The 16,087-nt window shown below is 41.4% G+C and overlaps 1 protein-coding gene across 4 annotated transcripts in view; it reads right to left on the bottom strand.

Annotated features, from left to right (window-relative positions):
- Nucleotides 1-832: 832 nt before the first annotated feature.
- The window catches only part of pcdh17 (protocadherin 17), a 76,959-nt gene continuing 61,704 nt past the window's right edge, over nt 833-16,087 (bottom strand). For all 4 annotated transcript variants that reach the window (XM_050052941.1, XM_050052146.1, XM_050051312.1 and 1 more), the window contains exon 5: nt 833-5,676. In XM_050052941.1, coding sequence (XP_049908898.1) covers nt 4,979-5,676 — 698 coding nt within the window. In that variant the 3' untranslated portion in view covers nt 833-4,978. The remainder of the gene's footprint in view (nt 5,677-16,087) is intronic.

A 16,087-nucleotide genomic window follows, 5' to 3' on the forward strand; every position in this document is an offset into this window, starting at 1 on the left:
ATCATTAGCTTCTATGGTCTGTCATTTTGTATTGGAAAACACTGAAAGGAGGACATTAAAAACCCATTCCAAAGCACTAATACTTTAAGCACCAGTCAGCTCCAAAAAAAGTTTGCTCGCTCTTCTTCTTGGGGAACTAAACACCACGAGGGAGGTCACATCTGCCACTGCCAGCGTATGTTCCACTTTGAGCAACTTACACCTAATAGCCATTAATTACGAATTAAGCAAACCAGATTTCACTGAGCAAATGAGGAAGGATACAGTATATCTCTCTAACCACAGGCCAGTGTTGAAGAGACTTCAAATTGGCCTCTGAATGCGAATCTAGCTGAAGGGTGGAGTGCAACATCTTATCTGAGAAGCATTAGTACACATAATTTCAAGCATCAATTTATTTGCCTCTGAGCAATTAGAAAAAGAAAACGCACACACACGCGCACACAGCATGAGCAGTAATCTTTTGTGTGGCGGAAATGTGAACTAATGTAATGAATGAAGAGTCATTTGCCCAAAGCAACATTTGAAGTGTGTGTGTGTGTGTGTGTGTGTGTGTGTATACTTGGGTACAAGGTGCATGCATATGTGCGTTGAAAACCAAAGAACGCAATTGAAAAAGCCAATTTTTATCTTATCCAAAGTAAGCTGGCACTGTGGAAGTAAACAGTGCAATCCTATTTGACAAGGCAAAATTGGCCGCGTAGATGCTTGAGAGAACAAAAATATCGGGTGCTGGAGGTTATCTCTTGGGAGGAGAGAAATTAAATCAAAGCCATGACTAGCCATTCCTCAACCAACTCATACAAGGACAAGAGCAAGCGTTATTAGTAATTGCTTTTTTATTTGATCTTTTCATCTTTTTTTTTCAGATAGATCACAATGAACACAGCCTTTAGACAATAGCAGTTGAAATAATCCATACAAATGAATGTCTCTGGTCTTTTCACCAGTTGCCCATTGTAGCGTGGAGCCCTATGCTATCAGTGTGGGCTTGGGGGGTGAGGGGACGACACTGACAAACATCGGGTGCTTGTTTTAACTAACCAAAATGACATGTTGTCTCTATGTGTGTGAAGCAGTGGCCATCTGAGTCTGTGTGCACCTGCATCAGTGTGAGTCAGAGACCAGAGGCGGTTAGCCACATTCAACAAGGCCCTGTCCTAATCACTTGGTAAAACCAACAGTCTCAAGTGGGCAAAAATAACCCACTCTAGATTTGAGTAATGCACTGCCAACAGTGTATGATGCCAACAGTGTGTAATTAGACAATAATGAGAGGCCTTGCATTACGCTCAATCTCCAACTATGTGTTGACCTCAGCAGCAGCAGCAGCAGCAGCAGCAGCCTCTGCTCTATTAGACAGCAAATAGCCTGAGAGAGGGGCCATGGCTTTAAAGAATACCTTCCATCCACTGGACCCAGCTCATTTCCTGCGTACAGTTTGTGAGTGTACAGACAGTGGCCGGGCCAGGGGAACACCATTAGAGGGGACAGCACTTTAAATGTGCATGAAGTGTGACAGTGACTGTTTCGTGACAGCCAGACTGAGCAAAAAAGAGACAGAACTGTGGGGTGACCTCTGCACTTTGTTTAAATTAATGCCCAAATAAAAGAGAGACCACAGCAGTAGAGGTTTCGTGAGTTGAATCTACAGTATGCAGGTAACAGAAATTAAATAAGAAGAAAGGAACTGTTTTGTCAAACAATGAGGGGCATGAAAGCAAATCAAGCACATGCACAGAGTAGAAAAGGCTTGATCCAGCATGAAGACTGAGCACAATGAGATAAAAAGAAAATAAAGCATGAAGACAAGTGTGGAAGTGTCACATTTGTCTAGGTCGTGTTTCGCCCTCTCTTTCAGCCTTCGCTTTACCTTCAAGGGACGATGCATTTTAAATAAAAGGCAGTGTGCTGCTGAAGTACCCAGGTGTTTTTGTGTGTGTGTGTGTGTGTGTGTGTGTGTGTGTGTGTGTGTGCACACGTGCGCATTTTTGTCAGGATCACAGTTGCAGCGTGCACTTTGAACAGCACATTTTAACTGTTTGTATGATGTGAATGTCAGGCTTGCTGCTTGATTTATCCAGATATTTGAGAGATAACAAAAAAAGAAAAAAAAATCTCATTTAAAAATAACCATAAATATTTCTCCTCCTCCGTCAAATCTTCCAAGCCCTCTCTAAAAAAAGGCTCTGCCATCTCCCAGGATAAGAGCAAGGGTAAACCGAAACCAAATACTTTACAGACGAAAGAGAGGAGAAAAGCTAACAGTTACTTTGCTCCTCGGAGGCGAGAAAGCAAACAGCTGAAGAGCAGGAATGTAAGCAGATGAATAGTAAAATAAAAAAAGATGGCAAGAAGGCAAAAGAATGGCAGGATGACAGGAAAATGTCCAAACATGTACCTCGATTAAGAAAAAAAAGGAGAACTGAAATACCAAAATACTCAGATGTGACATGTCTGCGGGATAGAATGTGTTATATCTGCTGTCAAGACTCCAACTCAGCTCTGATTCACTTCACAGTAAACACACCAGGAGCCATATAGATGAATGCAAGTCACTGTTCCCTCTCATGGCTGCATCTTACATAGATTTGGTGATTGTGGTCATATTTTTCCAAAACACATCTAGTCTAATAGCCTACTGTTCTGCTTATTTTACTGTCAGAGTATATTAGAAAAAGCACCTCTCTTATTTCAGAGAGTGGCCGAAATGTGCCAAAATTTTCAAAAATAAATGTCTGTATTATTTTTTTAAGAAAGCCTGAATGTGAAGACACTTGGTTATATAAACCGTGTACCTAAACAGCTAAGACATCAAATCCAAAGTAACTTCAGATAGAATTTCAGATGTCAAGTTTCTCTGCAAAGTATGAGAATTCTAACATGTATCGAGAAGGAGTACATACATAAACAACACAGACTGCTGAAAAAGAACCTCTTTTGGTCCTTAATAGAAAATGCACATTCTGGTGGACCAGGGCTTTATAAGCAGTCACAAGCTCCACAGATACAACAAGCTCTCCGCAGAGACAGTAAGGCAGTTTTATGATCACCAAGGAAACCACTCCACTTTCCATATGGCAGGTTTCTTTTTTGGAAAGAAAGTAAAAACATAATGAACACAAGACACGCATACGTTATTGTTAAAGAAAATAGCTGCCCTGTAAAAATCTGCTCAGTAAAAATATTCAAACTGTTATCTTGTGGTTTGTTGCTTTTTGTTTGTTGGTTTGAATTGTATTCTAGATCAGCTGGCTCATTAAGCTTTCAACAGTTATTGTATTTGATCCAGCTGGACCTTTCGGGTAAAAAGAGGCGACATCTCAAAAGCACTGAAGCCAGCCTGCAAAGACGCAGAATAGAGAGGAGAAAAAAAAAAAAAACACCAACAAAAACCCAAACTAAAGCAAACTCACAGAGTTCGACAGCTACTAAGGCAACTTTTGCCAAATACAATATAAGCCCATGTATATTGCAACACAACTATATATTAATTTAATAAAATACACAATATAGCTTTTGTACACATAACAATTTGGCTCAAATGCACAGAAATTGCAGTAAAATCAATAAAAATATGTCAGTTTTTTTGATGTAAACACATCTAAATCGGATACATTTACACATATAATGATATTATGTATAGTGATAATGTGAAGGGACATTTTCTTGTTTATTCATATTTTTGGATATTTGTCTTCGAAACAATGGCAGTGTCCTTTGCAGTTCTTTGAGTTAATACCCCGCAACTTGACCTTAACTCGAGGACACTTTTTTGCTGAGATTCCTCATTTCTTTTTTTCTTACAAAATGTATAAATATTTTGTTAATATTTGGACACTATACATGGATTCATACATATAGTCATCTATATAACCATATAGATATCATCTTTTCACAGTTGAGGAAAAAATGTCCCTTTTTATACAACTCGTGATTGCCTTAAGGCATAGTCACACACATGATAATTCACTGTACACAAGGGACTGAAAGCTGATGATGTTCGTGTATAAGACAATTACACAGATGGCCAGATGTGTGTAAGCATTAGTGTGTGTGTGTGTGTGTGTGTGTGTGTGTGTGTTTGCATGTGTGTGTGGGGGCATCAGTGCATGTGTACGCGCAGAGTGTAGTGCACATGTGTAAAATGTGTGTAAAATTGGTGCATGCAACTACACCAGTCAGCAACATGAATGCTTAAATAGAGGCGTGAGACAGACACAGCTTACACATGTGGCTACAAATGACAGGTGAAACATGGTTACACTGTTAATAATTCTCCTTCAGCGTAGCATTTAAGCCCCTCCATCCCCAAGTCCGTGACCAACCCCTACGAACACACTGATTAACCAATCTCTTCAGATACAGGATCCATCACACGTTAAACACCTATATTAAAGTCAGAAAAGATAAGGTCGTTTTTGTGTACTTCCGTCTTTCACTGTCCCGAATAGATTAGAATTTGTTTCACTGTTTCCACATCGATTGTCATGTCTGACCATAAATAGTCCTTTTTCATTCAGTTTCTATGGCCATCACACATAACAGAAATCCACCTACACACACTTAGTTATGTAGGATTTCACAAGAGACCATGAACAACACACTTATGAGCTGGTGGGCACTTAGATAATAGCTTGCGAGGAGCCAGAGGCATAAGCCTCTGCAATTTGCTTAAGAATCCAAAACAAAATAGTTTATAAATTCAGCAGAATTCAGATGTTTGTTACCCAGTTCCTTTTTGTTGGGAGGGATCTTAGCACCAAAACTGGTGCCAAATGACTGACATAATAAATGTTCCCATCATCCGTCCAGTGTCGGTATTTTTCAACAACAAATACAGTGAAAAGAGCTCTTATCGTAAGAGCTATTTAACCTTTTTGATTCGTTTTGGTGTCAGTTTTGGCATGAGAGTTTTTGGAACAGCATTTTATTCCTCTCTCTACATCCATACTTCTTTTTGCTGCAGTCCTCTGTGTCACTTCCTGAGTGTGCCAGTGGCCTCACTTCCTCTGCAGTCCTGCAATAGTTTGTCGATGTCTCTCACCACCTGGTCAGCGTCCATTCTGTCACGGTTCGCGTCGGGCTCCACCTGCTCCAGAACACACTCCATTTCACCTGCTGCCTCTTGGCTGATCCTGGAGCGGGCCTCTGCAAGCACCTTGGCCACTGGGTCTGAGGGAGGCAAGGGTGGGTAGACCCCCTGGTCTCTGGTTTGTTTGGTTGGTGACAGGTACTGACCATCAGGAGGCCCGTAGTGGCCAGAGCAGGTGGCAGGGGGAGGTTTGCCTTCAGCTCCATCAGCTGGGCTTTTGACTGAAGAGCAGGGAGACATGGTGGAGCAGCCCTTAGTGGGACTGCCAGAGGCTGAAGGTACCTCTTGGAGCAGTGGACTGAGGGCACGTTTTGCCTTCAAGTAGGGCTTGACATTGGCGACCAGGATGGTGTGATCACGCCTCTCTTTTCCAAACGTACAGAACGTCTTCTTGCCATTGGGGTTGACAGTCTCGTAGGTCTCTGTCTCGGGAACAGTCTCCATCCCCGCTGGCACGAACATATTGTTGCGGTAGTCGACACCCTCTGCCTGGTTTCCTCCAGCGGGGAACTGGGGCATCCAGCAGCGGTCAGAATGACCCAGTACACGGCACTCCTCCGTACAATTTACACAATCCTCATCTGCAGATAGAAAGAAAGGGAGGGGATGGATGGAGAAGAAAGCGATATTTATGTCAGTAGTGTTCATAGAGGAGAGTAAAACCACATAGAGGAGAGTAAAACCACACAGCGAGAGGGTAATAGAATCATAGAACCATTTATGGTACTGAACTGTACAAAGAGTTGGAGCCCAAAGTTAGACAAGCATAATGAAATGGCGTGGAAAAAATGGAAGAGCCAGGTAAGGATGTCCCATTCCAAACACACATGTGAATGCATGCACATGTACATGCACACAGACACACACCTTTCCAAGGGACTGGGGGACACCTGCTAGCATTTTCCAAAGCTCTGATCAAGGGGATGGCAGAGCATACAGAAGGGTTGGGGAGGGAGCGGTAGAAAAACAACAGTTGAGGTTTGGCAAAGGCATAGTGCCGTTATCATAAATTCATGTCAGTGGGCTTTGAAGCCCTCCCTAGACGGAGAGGCTGTGCCAAATGGCTTGTGCTTCCTCCCTGTGTGTTTGTGCCTGTTTATTTGTGTGCTCCTTGTTGTTGTGTGTGCGTGCATGTGTGTGTGAGTGTGAGTGTGTGTGTTCCCCTCTTTCATCTCTATTCAGAGGGATGCACACTCTGGCTGATTATGGGAGTGTTCATGTGTCAAACAGATCCAGAACTTGGTTAAAAAAATAATAATAAAATAAAAAGAGGAGCCCATTTTTTTCTCCTCTTGGGCGTGAAGTGAAAAAAATAGAGGGGAGAAAAAAAAATGGAGCATCTGTTGTCCCATAAATGGAATTTTTCCATTGGCCGGGTGGGATGAAACCAAGAGGAGACAACCGAGAGAACAAAAAAAGACGGGTTCCTAACAGTTGGGACTATACAAATGAAATTGGTACAACTAGTTCCTCGTTTCTCATCCTCATCCACACATCACACAGCGTAATATATAGTAAGTGGTCAGTTAAAACTAACTGAAAATATATTGAAACACTGGTTGTGTATAATGTTTGCCAATGCTTTGGTGTGTGCAAACCTCCGTCAATCTTGCCATTACATAAAGTGTAAACTCAAAAAGGTACAGGATAGTAGTGTTGTTACAATACTGGGATTTCTAACTGCAATACAATACCTTGAAAAATATTGGGTAACACTTTACTTGAAGGTATCTACATAAGGGTGACATGACACTGTCATAACTATGACATGACATGGCCATGAACTTGTCATGAAGATTATGTGCATGTCATAAACGTTTATGACTGCTGTTATTAAGTGTCATTCGGTTTTTGTAATGACAAGTTGACATTGTTTCTTCTGGTATTGAAAATGATAGTGGTTGTCAATATTTGGTAATTCTTTACTTGAAGGTATCTACATAAGGGTGACATGATACTGTAATGAACCTGTCATGAAGATTATGTGCATGTCATAAACGTTTATGACTGCTGCCATTAAGTGTCATTCGGTTTTTGTAATGACAAGTTGACATTGTTTGGGTTGTCCTGATTATGACAAGTTGACATTAATTAAAGTGACATTACCAGAAGTTGTCTTTGTCATGACAAGTTGACATTAAATTTGTTTGGGATGTTCTTATTATGACAACTTGACATTAACCAGGATGACATTACCAGAAGATGTCTTTGTAACAATCATTATGTCAACTTGTCATAAACACAAACAGAGTTGCATTTCTTGTTAATGTAAAGTTGTCATGACAAAGACAACTTCTGGTAATGTCACTTTGATTAATGTCAAGTTGTCATAATCAAGACAATCCAAACAATGTCAACGTGTCATTACAAAAACTGAGTGACACTTAATGGCATGACATGACATGCACATAATGTTCATGACAGGTTCATGACCGTGTCATGTCACCCTTATGTAGCTACCTTCAAGTAAAGAATTACCAAATATTGACAACCACTACCATTTTCAATACCAAAAGTTGACACTGAGGACATAAACTTTAAAAGATAAGTATAACAAGGCTATAACAAGATGACTTATTTTCTAAGGTAGTGGCAGAGAACAGTAGAATGACTGTTGTAGACATTAACAATAGGAGGAAACCAGAAAGTGCAGCTGATACCAACGTATTGACACTGCAGAGAATGAGTATTTAAATCGTTTTCAATATCCAGATTAGATATGTATTGATAAATCAATAATTTTGACAACGCTGCGAGTTAGACAAACCAAAGAGTGCAATAAAACACCAGCATTTAACACAGTTCTCCAGTGAAATCCAAAGGCTGCTTGCACAGGCTTCTAAACAAATGCAGCAGCTCAGGCCAATTTGCATATTGGTTTTGAGATATGCAATGCATCTCTGCCTGTTTGTGGAGCCAAACGCTGCAGACAAACACCACCACACTTCCCCATTTCTTACAGCAATGCAACACTTGCTAAAATACACTTTTCTGGAACAAAAACCTGCAACAGAAACTGAGGCAGCTTTCTTTGTTAAGAGGAATTAGGCAAGTCTATTCATAGGAGCTTAATTTCGGCATTGTTGATGTTTGTGTAGCCCACTGAAAGTGTCACTGGCACAAGTGGCAGACAGCAATATTTGAACTGAAACACAGTCATAGATTCAGCATTGCCACGCTTTTTCTAATTAACAGAAAACAGCTTGTTGTCACCTTTCACTTCGCCTTCTGAATGTTAATGGTTTAAACCTTGATTCCTCATGATGAATCTCTGTCGTCGCATATTGAATGTGGGACCAAAACCACATTATAAATCCATGTTATTTATCTTTCTGTAACAAGCTTGTTGTAGTTTGAAGTCTGAAACCATAGTCAGTAGGTGAACTTTTGAACGTTATGTTAATGTGAGGATTGAAAACGTATCCTCGGGCTTTGTATAACATTTAAAGGAGTGAGAATGAAGCAGACCTGTGCAGTATTTTCACTGGTATTCTCCACTGAATGTGAGAAGACAACCTGACTGTTAGGAGCTGTAAGCCACCCCATCATTTCCATTATGCGATGCATGGACCTTTACAGTGCGGCAAGAGTGCTGCTGTAAAGACCACGAACTTGGGACTAATACAATCTTTCGTCGATGCAAATGAGCGGGCAGAGTGGATGTGCTTGAGTGCACTTGGCTAGGCTGTCTTCGCTGTGTTGCGGGTCAGCAGCCTAGATTCCTGAGAGACTGCCCTCCTAAGCTGTAGAGATGAGCTTAACACTTCACAAATGTTTGAAGAAGCCAAACAGTGCTGGCAAAGAGAGCCTGACATTTCCCATGTCGAGGCAGTCATCTGAAGAGGAAATAAGGTGAGCTGGAAAGTGGAGGCCAGACCACTTGGAGATGGACTGCATTTAAATGGTGTGGGGGTGAAAGAATTCATCTGCACACACTGAGAAGCACTTGCGTGCGTGTGCCTGTGTTTGCGCACGACTGCTTCGAGATTTGACTCAGGAAATACAAACAACATGTCAAAGCACAAAGATCGATGATTTGGGCGAAAGCTTGTACATAAATAATACAAACCTGAATTCACTTTCCAACCAGAGCACGCCATGACTGTAATCCATCACCAAGCCACAAAATATAGACCCTACGTGTAACCAAGCTTAACAGAAAGACAACCACTGCCTTTCATGCAGCCAGCCTGCATGCATTCCAGACACACACAATTAACTTGGCTCCTACGATGTCTTCATGCTCTCAGAGGTGATTGTCCATTCACCGTGTGCATATTAAAGCATAAATAATCCATGCAGACACATTTCCCTCTATTTAGTTGGAGGAAACCTCTGATAGATTATTCATGTCTCGGCTGCACGTTCAACCTTGAGGCGTTCTCCTCATATCTATGGTTAACAATATGACACATGAGAGCAAGGGTGACATTCATCTCCCTCCCCTCCCCCCCACTTTCGCTCTGCCTCCTCGCTATGGCTGTACCAGCTCTCTGGGATGGGCAATAGAAGCCTCCACCAAGGACACATTTGCCTGTGATAATTTGGCTACCAGGGGCGTGCTCAGTCGCTGCCTCTCCACTTTCCCTCTCGGCTCTGTGGTCCAAGATAAATTACACCGATGGATACACTCAAACATGCAATCATTTGACACAATTTGATTCACCTCTCGGTCAATGATCTGATACGGTACAATGATGGAGCACGCCAATAATCTGCTTTATTCATTATTTCTGAATATGCAGTAAATCATTAGGAAAAAGAATCACATCAACAAATTAGCTTTACTATATCTCATCACTTAACACCTGCCTATACTGCCCACTCACTTTATATTTTAAGTTAGTAGATGGCCTCATTTTTATCATTTGATCTTTTTGGCAACATCATTGCTTCCATTTTTCATATGAAATTATTTGTAAGTATTTGTTGTAAAATCAAAACCTCAAGATAGCTTGAACCTCAAGATATCAATCTGTGCTTACAACAGGAACACAGTATTTTTTTTTTTATCTCTCAGTGTTCACTGTTTTATCAAGTTTGCAATCTTGGCCAGAGATACCGTATGGCTACAGAAAAATTTGTCCTTAAATCTCATCTTACAAACGAGCCTTGAAGAGGACAGTACATCTTGTAACCACGTTGGCCCTGAACCAAATGGGAACAAATGAAAACGACAGGGGACGGTGTAATGATATGCAGCAAGGATTTTAGATTAGTCAGTATAAAAGCGTGACCAAAACATCTTAGACGTCAGAAGAGAAGAGAAGAGAAGAGAAGAGAGAGGAGGGAAGATCCAGCTTCATTTACAAGGAAAGTGTCACAGAAACTCTGATCGAGTTGCCCGGTCAGAAGGCAGACACAGTTGATGTTTGTATCTTTGCAGCCCTATTGTAGACACTTGACCTGAATCCCTGATTGAAATCAGATATTTATTACACCTCTATTGCCAACAAAAAAAAAAGTTTAATTAACTCCACACTCTCTTTTGTACTTGTGGATGCTTTTTTAACAGCGAGCAGACGGAGCTATCTTACTACCTCTGGCAGGGTTAATTGCCTTGCTTTAGGGCAGGATAGCAAGACTGGGTACCAATGAGTTAGATAGGACAGCTATGTAGCTGCCAGTTATCTTTACTGCTAAGAGCACATGAAACAGATATAAAAAGTGGCTAAGCTGCCCTCAGAAATCTGGGAGCAACAGAAAAAGGACACACAGAGTCAAAGAAACCTTTACTAATTCAGAAAGCCCTTCAATTCAGCAAAAGAACAAAATAAATTGCAATTCAGAAAAGAAAATAAAATTTAAAAAAAAGAGGAGGAAATGATCTTGGTTCAATGTGTCATTTGTCAACATCAGATACCGCCGTGCCTCGTAACAACACTCGGGCTGAGATAGGCCACTGAAAGCAAAAGATAGATGAATGAAGGATTTGTTAATTACTTTGCGAACCAAAGGTGTCTTATCTAAAATGCAAAACTAAGTCCCTACATGTATCTCTTTAAAGTGACTGGGATGTTTTTAGAGGCAATTCTTGGAGCATAAATTAGCAATAATTTGAATGTGTAATTTCAATAAAGAATTCAATTTAAAAGCAGAGTAGAGCATCCAAACATTGTGTGTAATGACTGCTCGGTGTATTCAAAACAGAAGAAAACAAGGGCAAGACAACAGAGAAGCATCTATTGAGCATCGACATTAGAGTTGGTCCGATTTGATTTAATGCAAACTGGCTAAACCGCCATTTGTCATACAACACCTTTTGGCAAATGAAAAAGTAGTCTGTGCTAACAACGTCATGGCGCTAAATCCACCTCATACTGCATTAGTAATAAGCAATATGACAACTTGATTAATATAACAGGCCTGTTTTGTTTATAAAATGGACTATGGAGCCACTGGTGTTGGACAGGCCAGTGTCAGCAACATGAAGGAGATATAGGTGGAAGGAGACGAGCGGTGAATGCTGTCTGTTTACTAAAAAGTTAATGTGTTTTTTGGGTGACGAGACGAGACATGTCAGAGTTAGTCTCTCAAGAAAACTAAAACTCTGCCAATATGACAAGATTCTGGATTTAAAGCCGATGATAGAGGTGTCTAAACTGGCTGCAAGCGCCGTTCCGAGCTGAACTTTCACGGACTCCATGTTTCTTTTGTTCCTGTTGTTTACTTTGAAAGCACCACAATGGATGAGGAACAGCTGATTCATGAAGTTGAAATGAGAAATTATCTATACAGCACCTCCATATTTCACTATAAAAACCATAAAGGAGATTGCAGATGGCAGATTGATAAATGAACATCGCTAATAACAAGCTAGGCTACTTGCTGTTAGCTGTACTGTCAATCATTTCCAGTAAATATCACTATATAAAATGTGATTTCTGTTTTAAAAGCACGGTGGTGCAGTGGTCAGCATTGTCACCTCACAGCGAGAGGGTTCCTGGTTTGAACCCAGGGTGGGGGAGCCCTTCTGTGTTGGGTCAGCACGTTCTCCCCATGTCAGTGTAGGTTTGCTCCAGGTACTCCAGTTTCCTCCCACAGTCCAAAGACATGCAGGTTAATTGGTGACTCTAAATTGCTCGTAGGTGTGAATGTGAGTGTGAATGGTTGTCTGTCTCTATGTGTCAGCCCTGTGATAGTCTGGCAGCCTGTCCAGGGTGTACCCTGCCTCTCGCCCAATGTCAGCTGGGATAGGCTCCAGCCCCCCCTGCGACCCTCAACAGGATAAGTGGTTTTGGAAAATGAATGAATTAATGTTTTAAAAGTAATCTTGAAAACGTAGGAGGATAGCAAGTGGGCTACTCACCAATCTTTTAAGTGATTACATCTCCACTCTGATCTCGAGCTGATAGCTACGTGGTGTGCTTACATGACATAACAGAAGTGCATATTTAATGGATTCAGTGTGGACAGAGAGCTCCGCTGTTACCCAATGCCACATGATAGTCAGATGCTAGTTTTTATTGGGACATGGTGTCAATATGTTGTAATCAGAAGTGGCTGCTGAATCGATTAGGACACCTGATAAGATTTGGTATACCAATTCGATCCGGTGTTTGGCTTCATATCAAACCGGTTTGAGAATTTTCACATCAGCCCAACTCTAATTGACACTGCATGTGTATCTCCTGTACATCTCTGTGTCTGTAAGCCTGACCATGAATGTGCATATACGAGTTCAATTTTTTAGTTGAATGCCCTGCTCTTTAGCATCTAGAGCGCTGAGCCTTGTTGTGTAGTTGTTGAATTTACAAGAACAGGAAACTATTATTGGTATCTCATTTTTTACCCTACCCTTTTACTAATACTCCTTAAGGAGCACCGTACAAGTGCAGATGCAACAGAAAATAAGCAACAAACAATAGAGGATGGTGATACATAGCCATACAGACATTTACACCCCCTTCTCTCTCTCTCTCTCTCCCTCTCTCTCACACACAAACACACACACACACACACAATATCCACTATCACAACTCCACTTGAAATGATTCACAACCCAGTGTCCACTGTAAAATGTCAAGATGGAATGAGGTTGATATTAAAAAACTCCAATAACCCAAAGGGGTCAGGTATAAATGATGAAGAAAAAAACAAAGAAGCAATACAGTTAAAACCAGTGGACTCCTAAATTGTGTGTCCCGTTGTCATTTAGCCAGTAATCATATACAAACGGCCACATTTTTTTATCACCATCTTATATCATGAGTTAACAGTACTATGAAAAGCTCCCGCAGCCATCTCAGCATCACAGCAACAGTGAAGGTGCTTCTTCTACTGAGCCATAAAATGCCTCTCATCTCTTTCCAAATTATGGGAAAAAAAAAAAAAAAAAAGCCGCCCCTCTATTTTCCTTCCAGAAAAAGTCTTTTCACTAAATTAACACTTAATTAACGAGGGCCACGTAAAATCACACACAGGTGGGCAAGAAGGCACGAGGCTCTCCCTCGACACAGATTAACAGAAAGTAACTGGTCACCATTTCTGGAATACACAATTGTTGTTTTTCTGCTCTCCTCGATTACATTTTTCAAACTTTCAGGGTGGAAGCTTCCAGTATGGCTCGTGAAGGATGTGCACCTAAACCTGCGAGTGTAAAAGTGTGCCTGTGTATCAGTGTGTGTCATAAAGCATGGTGTGATTTCCCTAAACACCCTTTTCTCCCTCCAGACGCCTGCCCCCCTGGCCCTACATGCCCATCCCTCCTCGCTTTATTACCCAGCCCTGTGATTAATGTCCCTCTGTCACACACTGTGGTTCCTGTGGTGGGAGGGAGAGAGGAAACAAGAGAGAGCTGTACACACACAGGCTACTGCTAGCAAAGCAACAGCAGCAAGCTGAACACACAAACTCACAGTGTGGTAGAGTGTTTAGTAAGTTCAAAAAGCTACAAACACAACAATTTAGCATCCATCACAGTGGCGGTGAATCATTTCACCATCATGCACACCTGGCTAGTCATTAGACAGCCCTACGAGCTGCGAAAGTAGCCTACAAGAGTGGAGAATGATCTGAGATAATGTGTGTGTGTATTTGTGGTTGTGTTGTGCTGAATATACCCCAACCCACCCAAGGTGGACAGGAGGAAAGGCAGCTGACGAATTGCGCAGAGCATCTGTGACAGACCATGACTGCACCTGTTCACCTGAGGGAGCTCGCAGTGTGTGTTTATGTGTGTGTGTTATTGTGTTTTTAATCTCCTCGCCTACTGCTATCTCGCCCAGCTGATCCATGCAAACCCCCCTCCCCGCATTCTCAGCCAATCAGGGTGACTAAATATTTGAACTGCACAGATGAGAGAGTCTCCACTCTGACTGAGCCTAATGTTTAGTAAATATCTTATGACTTCTCAGGTCGCCAGTCTACCCCACACACATAGTGTGAACAGAGGAAATCTCAGATTTGGTTTTCAAAGGAGTCCATATACCACGGCTGAGTTCTTACCGCAGCAGCCCAGGTTTGATTCTAAGCCAGGGCCTTTGCTGCATGTCGTCCCCTCTCTCTTCTCCCCCCTTTCATGTCACTATCAAAAGGCAAAAGGCCAAAAATGACTCTAAAAATATATGAAATAAAATAAAACATACAACACAGACTAGAACTACTTTCTTGTGATTGTACGCCACCATGAACCAAAGATGCAACTACAGTTTGCGTCCATTTTCCTCATCACTATATTTCTATTAGACATTTGTGTGAAATCTTTTTATAATTAGCACATAAATGATTGATTTATGGCCAAAAACATCTTTTGCAAGGTCACAGTGACCTTAACGTTTGACCGCCAAAACCTTACCAGTTCATCTTTGAGTCCAGTGGACGTTTGTGCCCAATTTGAAAAATTCTCCGAAGGTGTCCTTGAGATATCGCGTTCACAAGAATGCAATGGATGCACACAGCAAGCCCACCGTCCGTGGGGGGAGTCAAAGAGTACAGATGACCTCAGCCAAGGTCAAGGGTGGGTCTATGTTTGACCTCCAAACTGTTATGAATCCTGTATAATTCACCAAAAATGTCTATCCAAAGCATACCCAAAGTAAATTGAAAGCTGCTCTTGTTCTGTATTTAGTATCTGTACATGCATGGTCTCATTTGAAAGGTAACACTCTGAGGGTTTTTCCCTGACAGTCAGAATCACTGTAAGTGCCTCTGCCAGTGTCAACACACTGGAATAAAAAAAGTTTTATATCTCGCCTGAATTTTTTCTTGAAAAAGATGCTGCAGATGACTGTAACTGGGAGGTATTAGCTGGTAATAACTATGGAAGTATGAGAGCTTATCTAGCCCAAGCTCAAATTTCATAACAGTACTACAGAAAATGACTATATTTTACTGGCTTTGATCGTCTGCACCTCTGGGAGCGTATCAACACCGTTTTTGTTGGAATGTAATTGCTGTGTGGATAATCAAAACGCATTTTAGGTGAGTTATAAACTTTATATCAAAACATTTAGTTGTTTTTCTGTGTGACAGAATCGTAACCCGCTGCTGTGGTTGTATCTTAAAATGATCTAAATCAATCAAATCACAAGAATTGTAGCTTTCCAATGATGTGTGGCATGTGTATGTGGCTCAAACGTAGACGCTGTGTGAAAAGCAAAGTGTGTAACTTACAGTGTGACGGTACAATTTACTTCGGACTTATATCACTGACAATACATGTTATATGTATTTACATGGTAATGTAAACCCCCTTTGGGTGTGGATGAGGGGCCTACTTTTGAAAATGTGGTCCCCCTGCCTGTATTTTCTAGCAGCCTGGCTTGGTCACAGTAACCTTGACTTTTCGCCCTTTACCAACAACATCGAATCAATCCATCCATTAGTCCAAGTGGATGTTTGTGCCAAATTCGAAGAAATTCCCTCAAGGCGTTCTTAAGATATCGCATTCACAAGAATGGCACTGTCAGAGCACCTGAAAACATAATGCCTCTGGCCACCGCTGTTGCCGGCGCCGAGGCATAAAAAGAAACTGTCAATGGATATGGCATT

The sequence above is a fragment of the Epinephelus moara genome, chromosome 1 (genome assembly GCF_006386435.1).
Source record: "Epinephelus moara isolate mb chromosome 1, YSFRI_EMoa_1.0, whole genome shotgun sequence".
NCBI lineage: Eukaryota > Metazoa > Chordata > Actinopteri > Perciformes > Serranidae > Epinephelus > Epinephelus moara.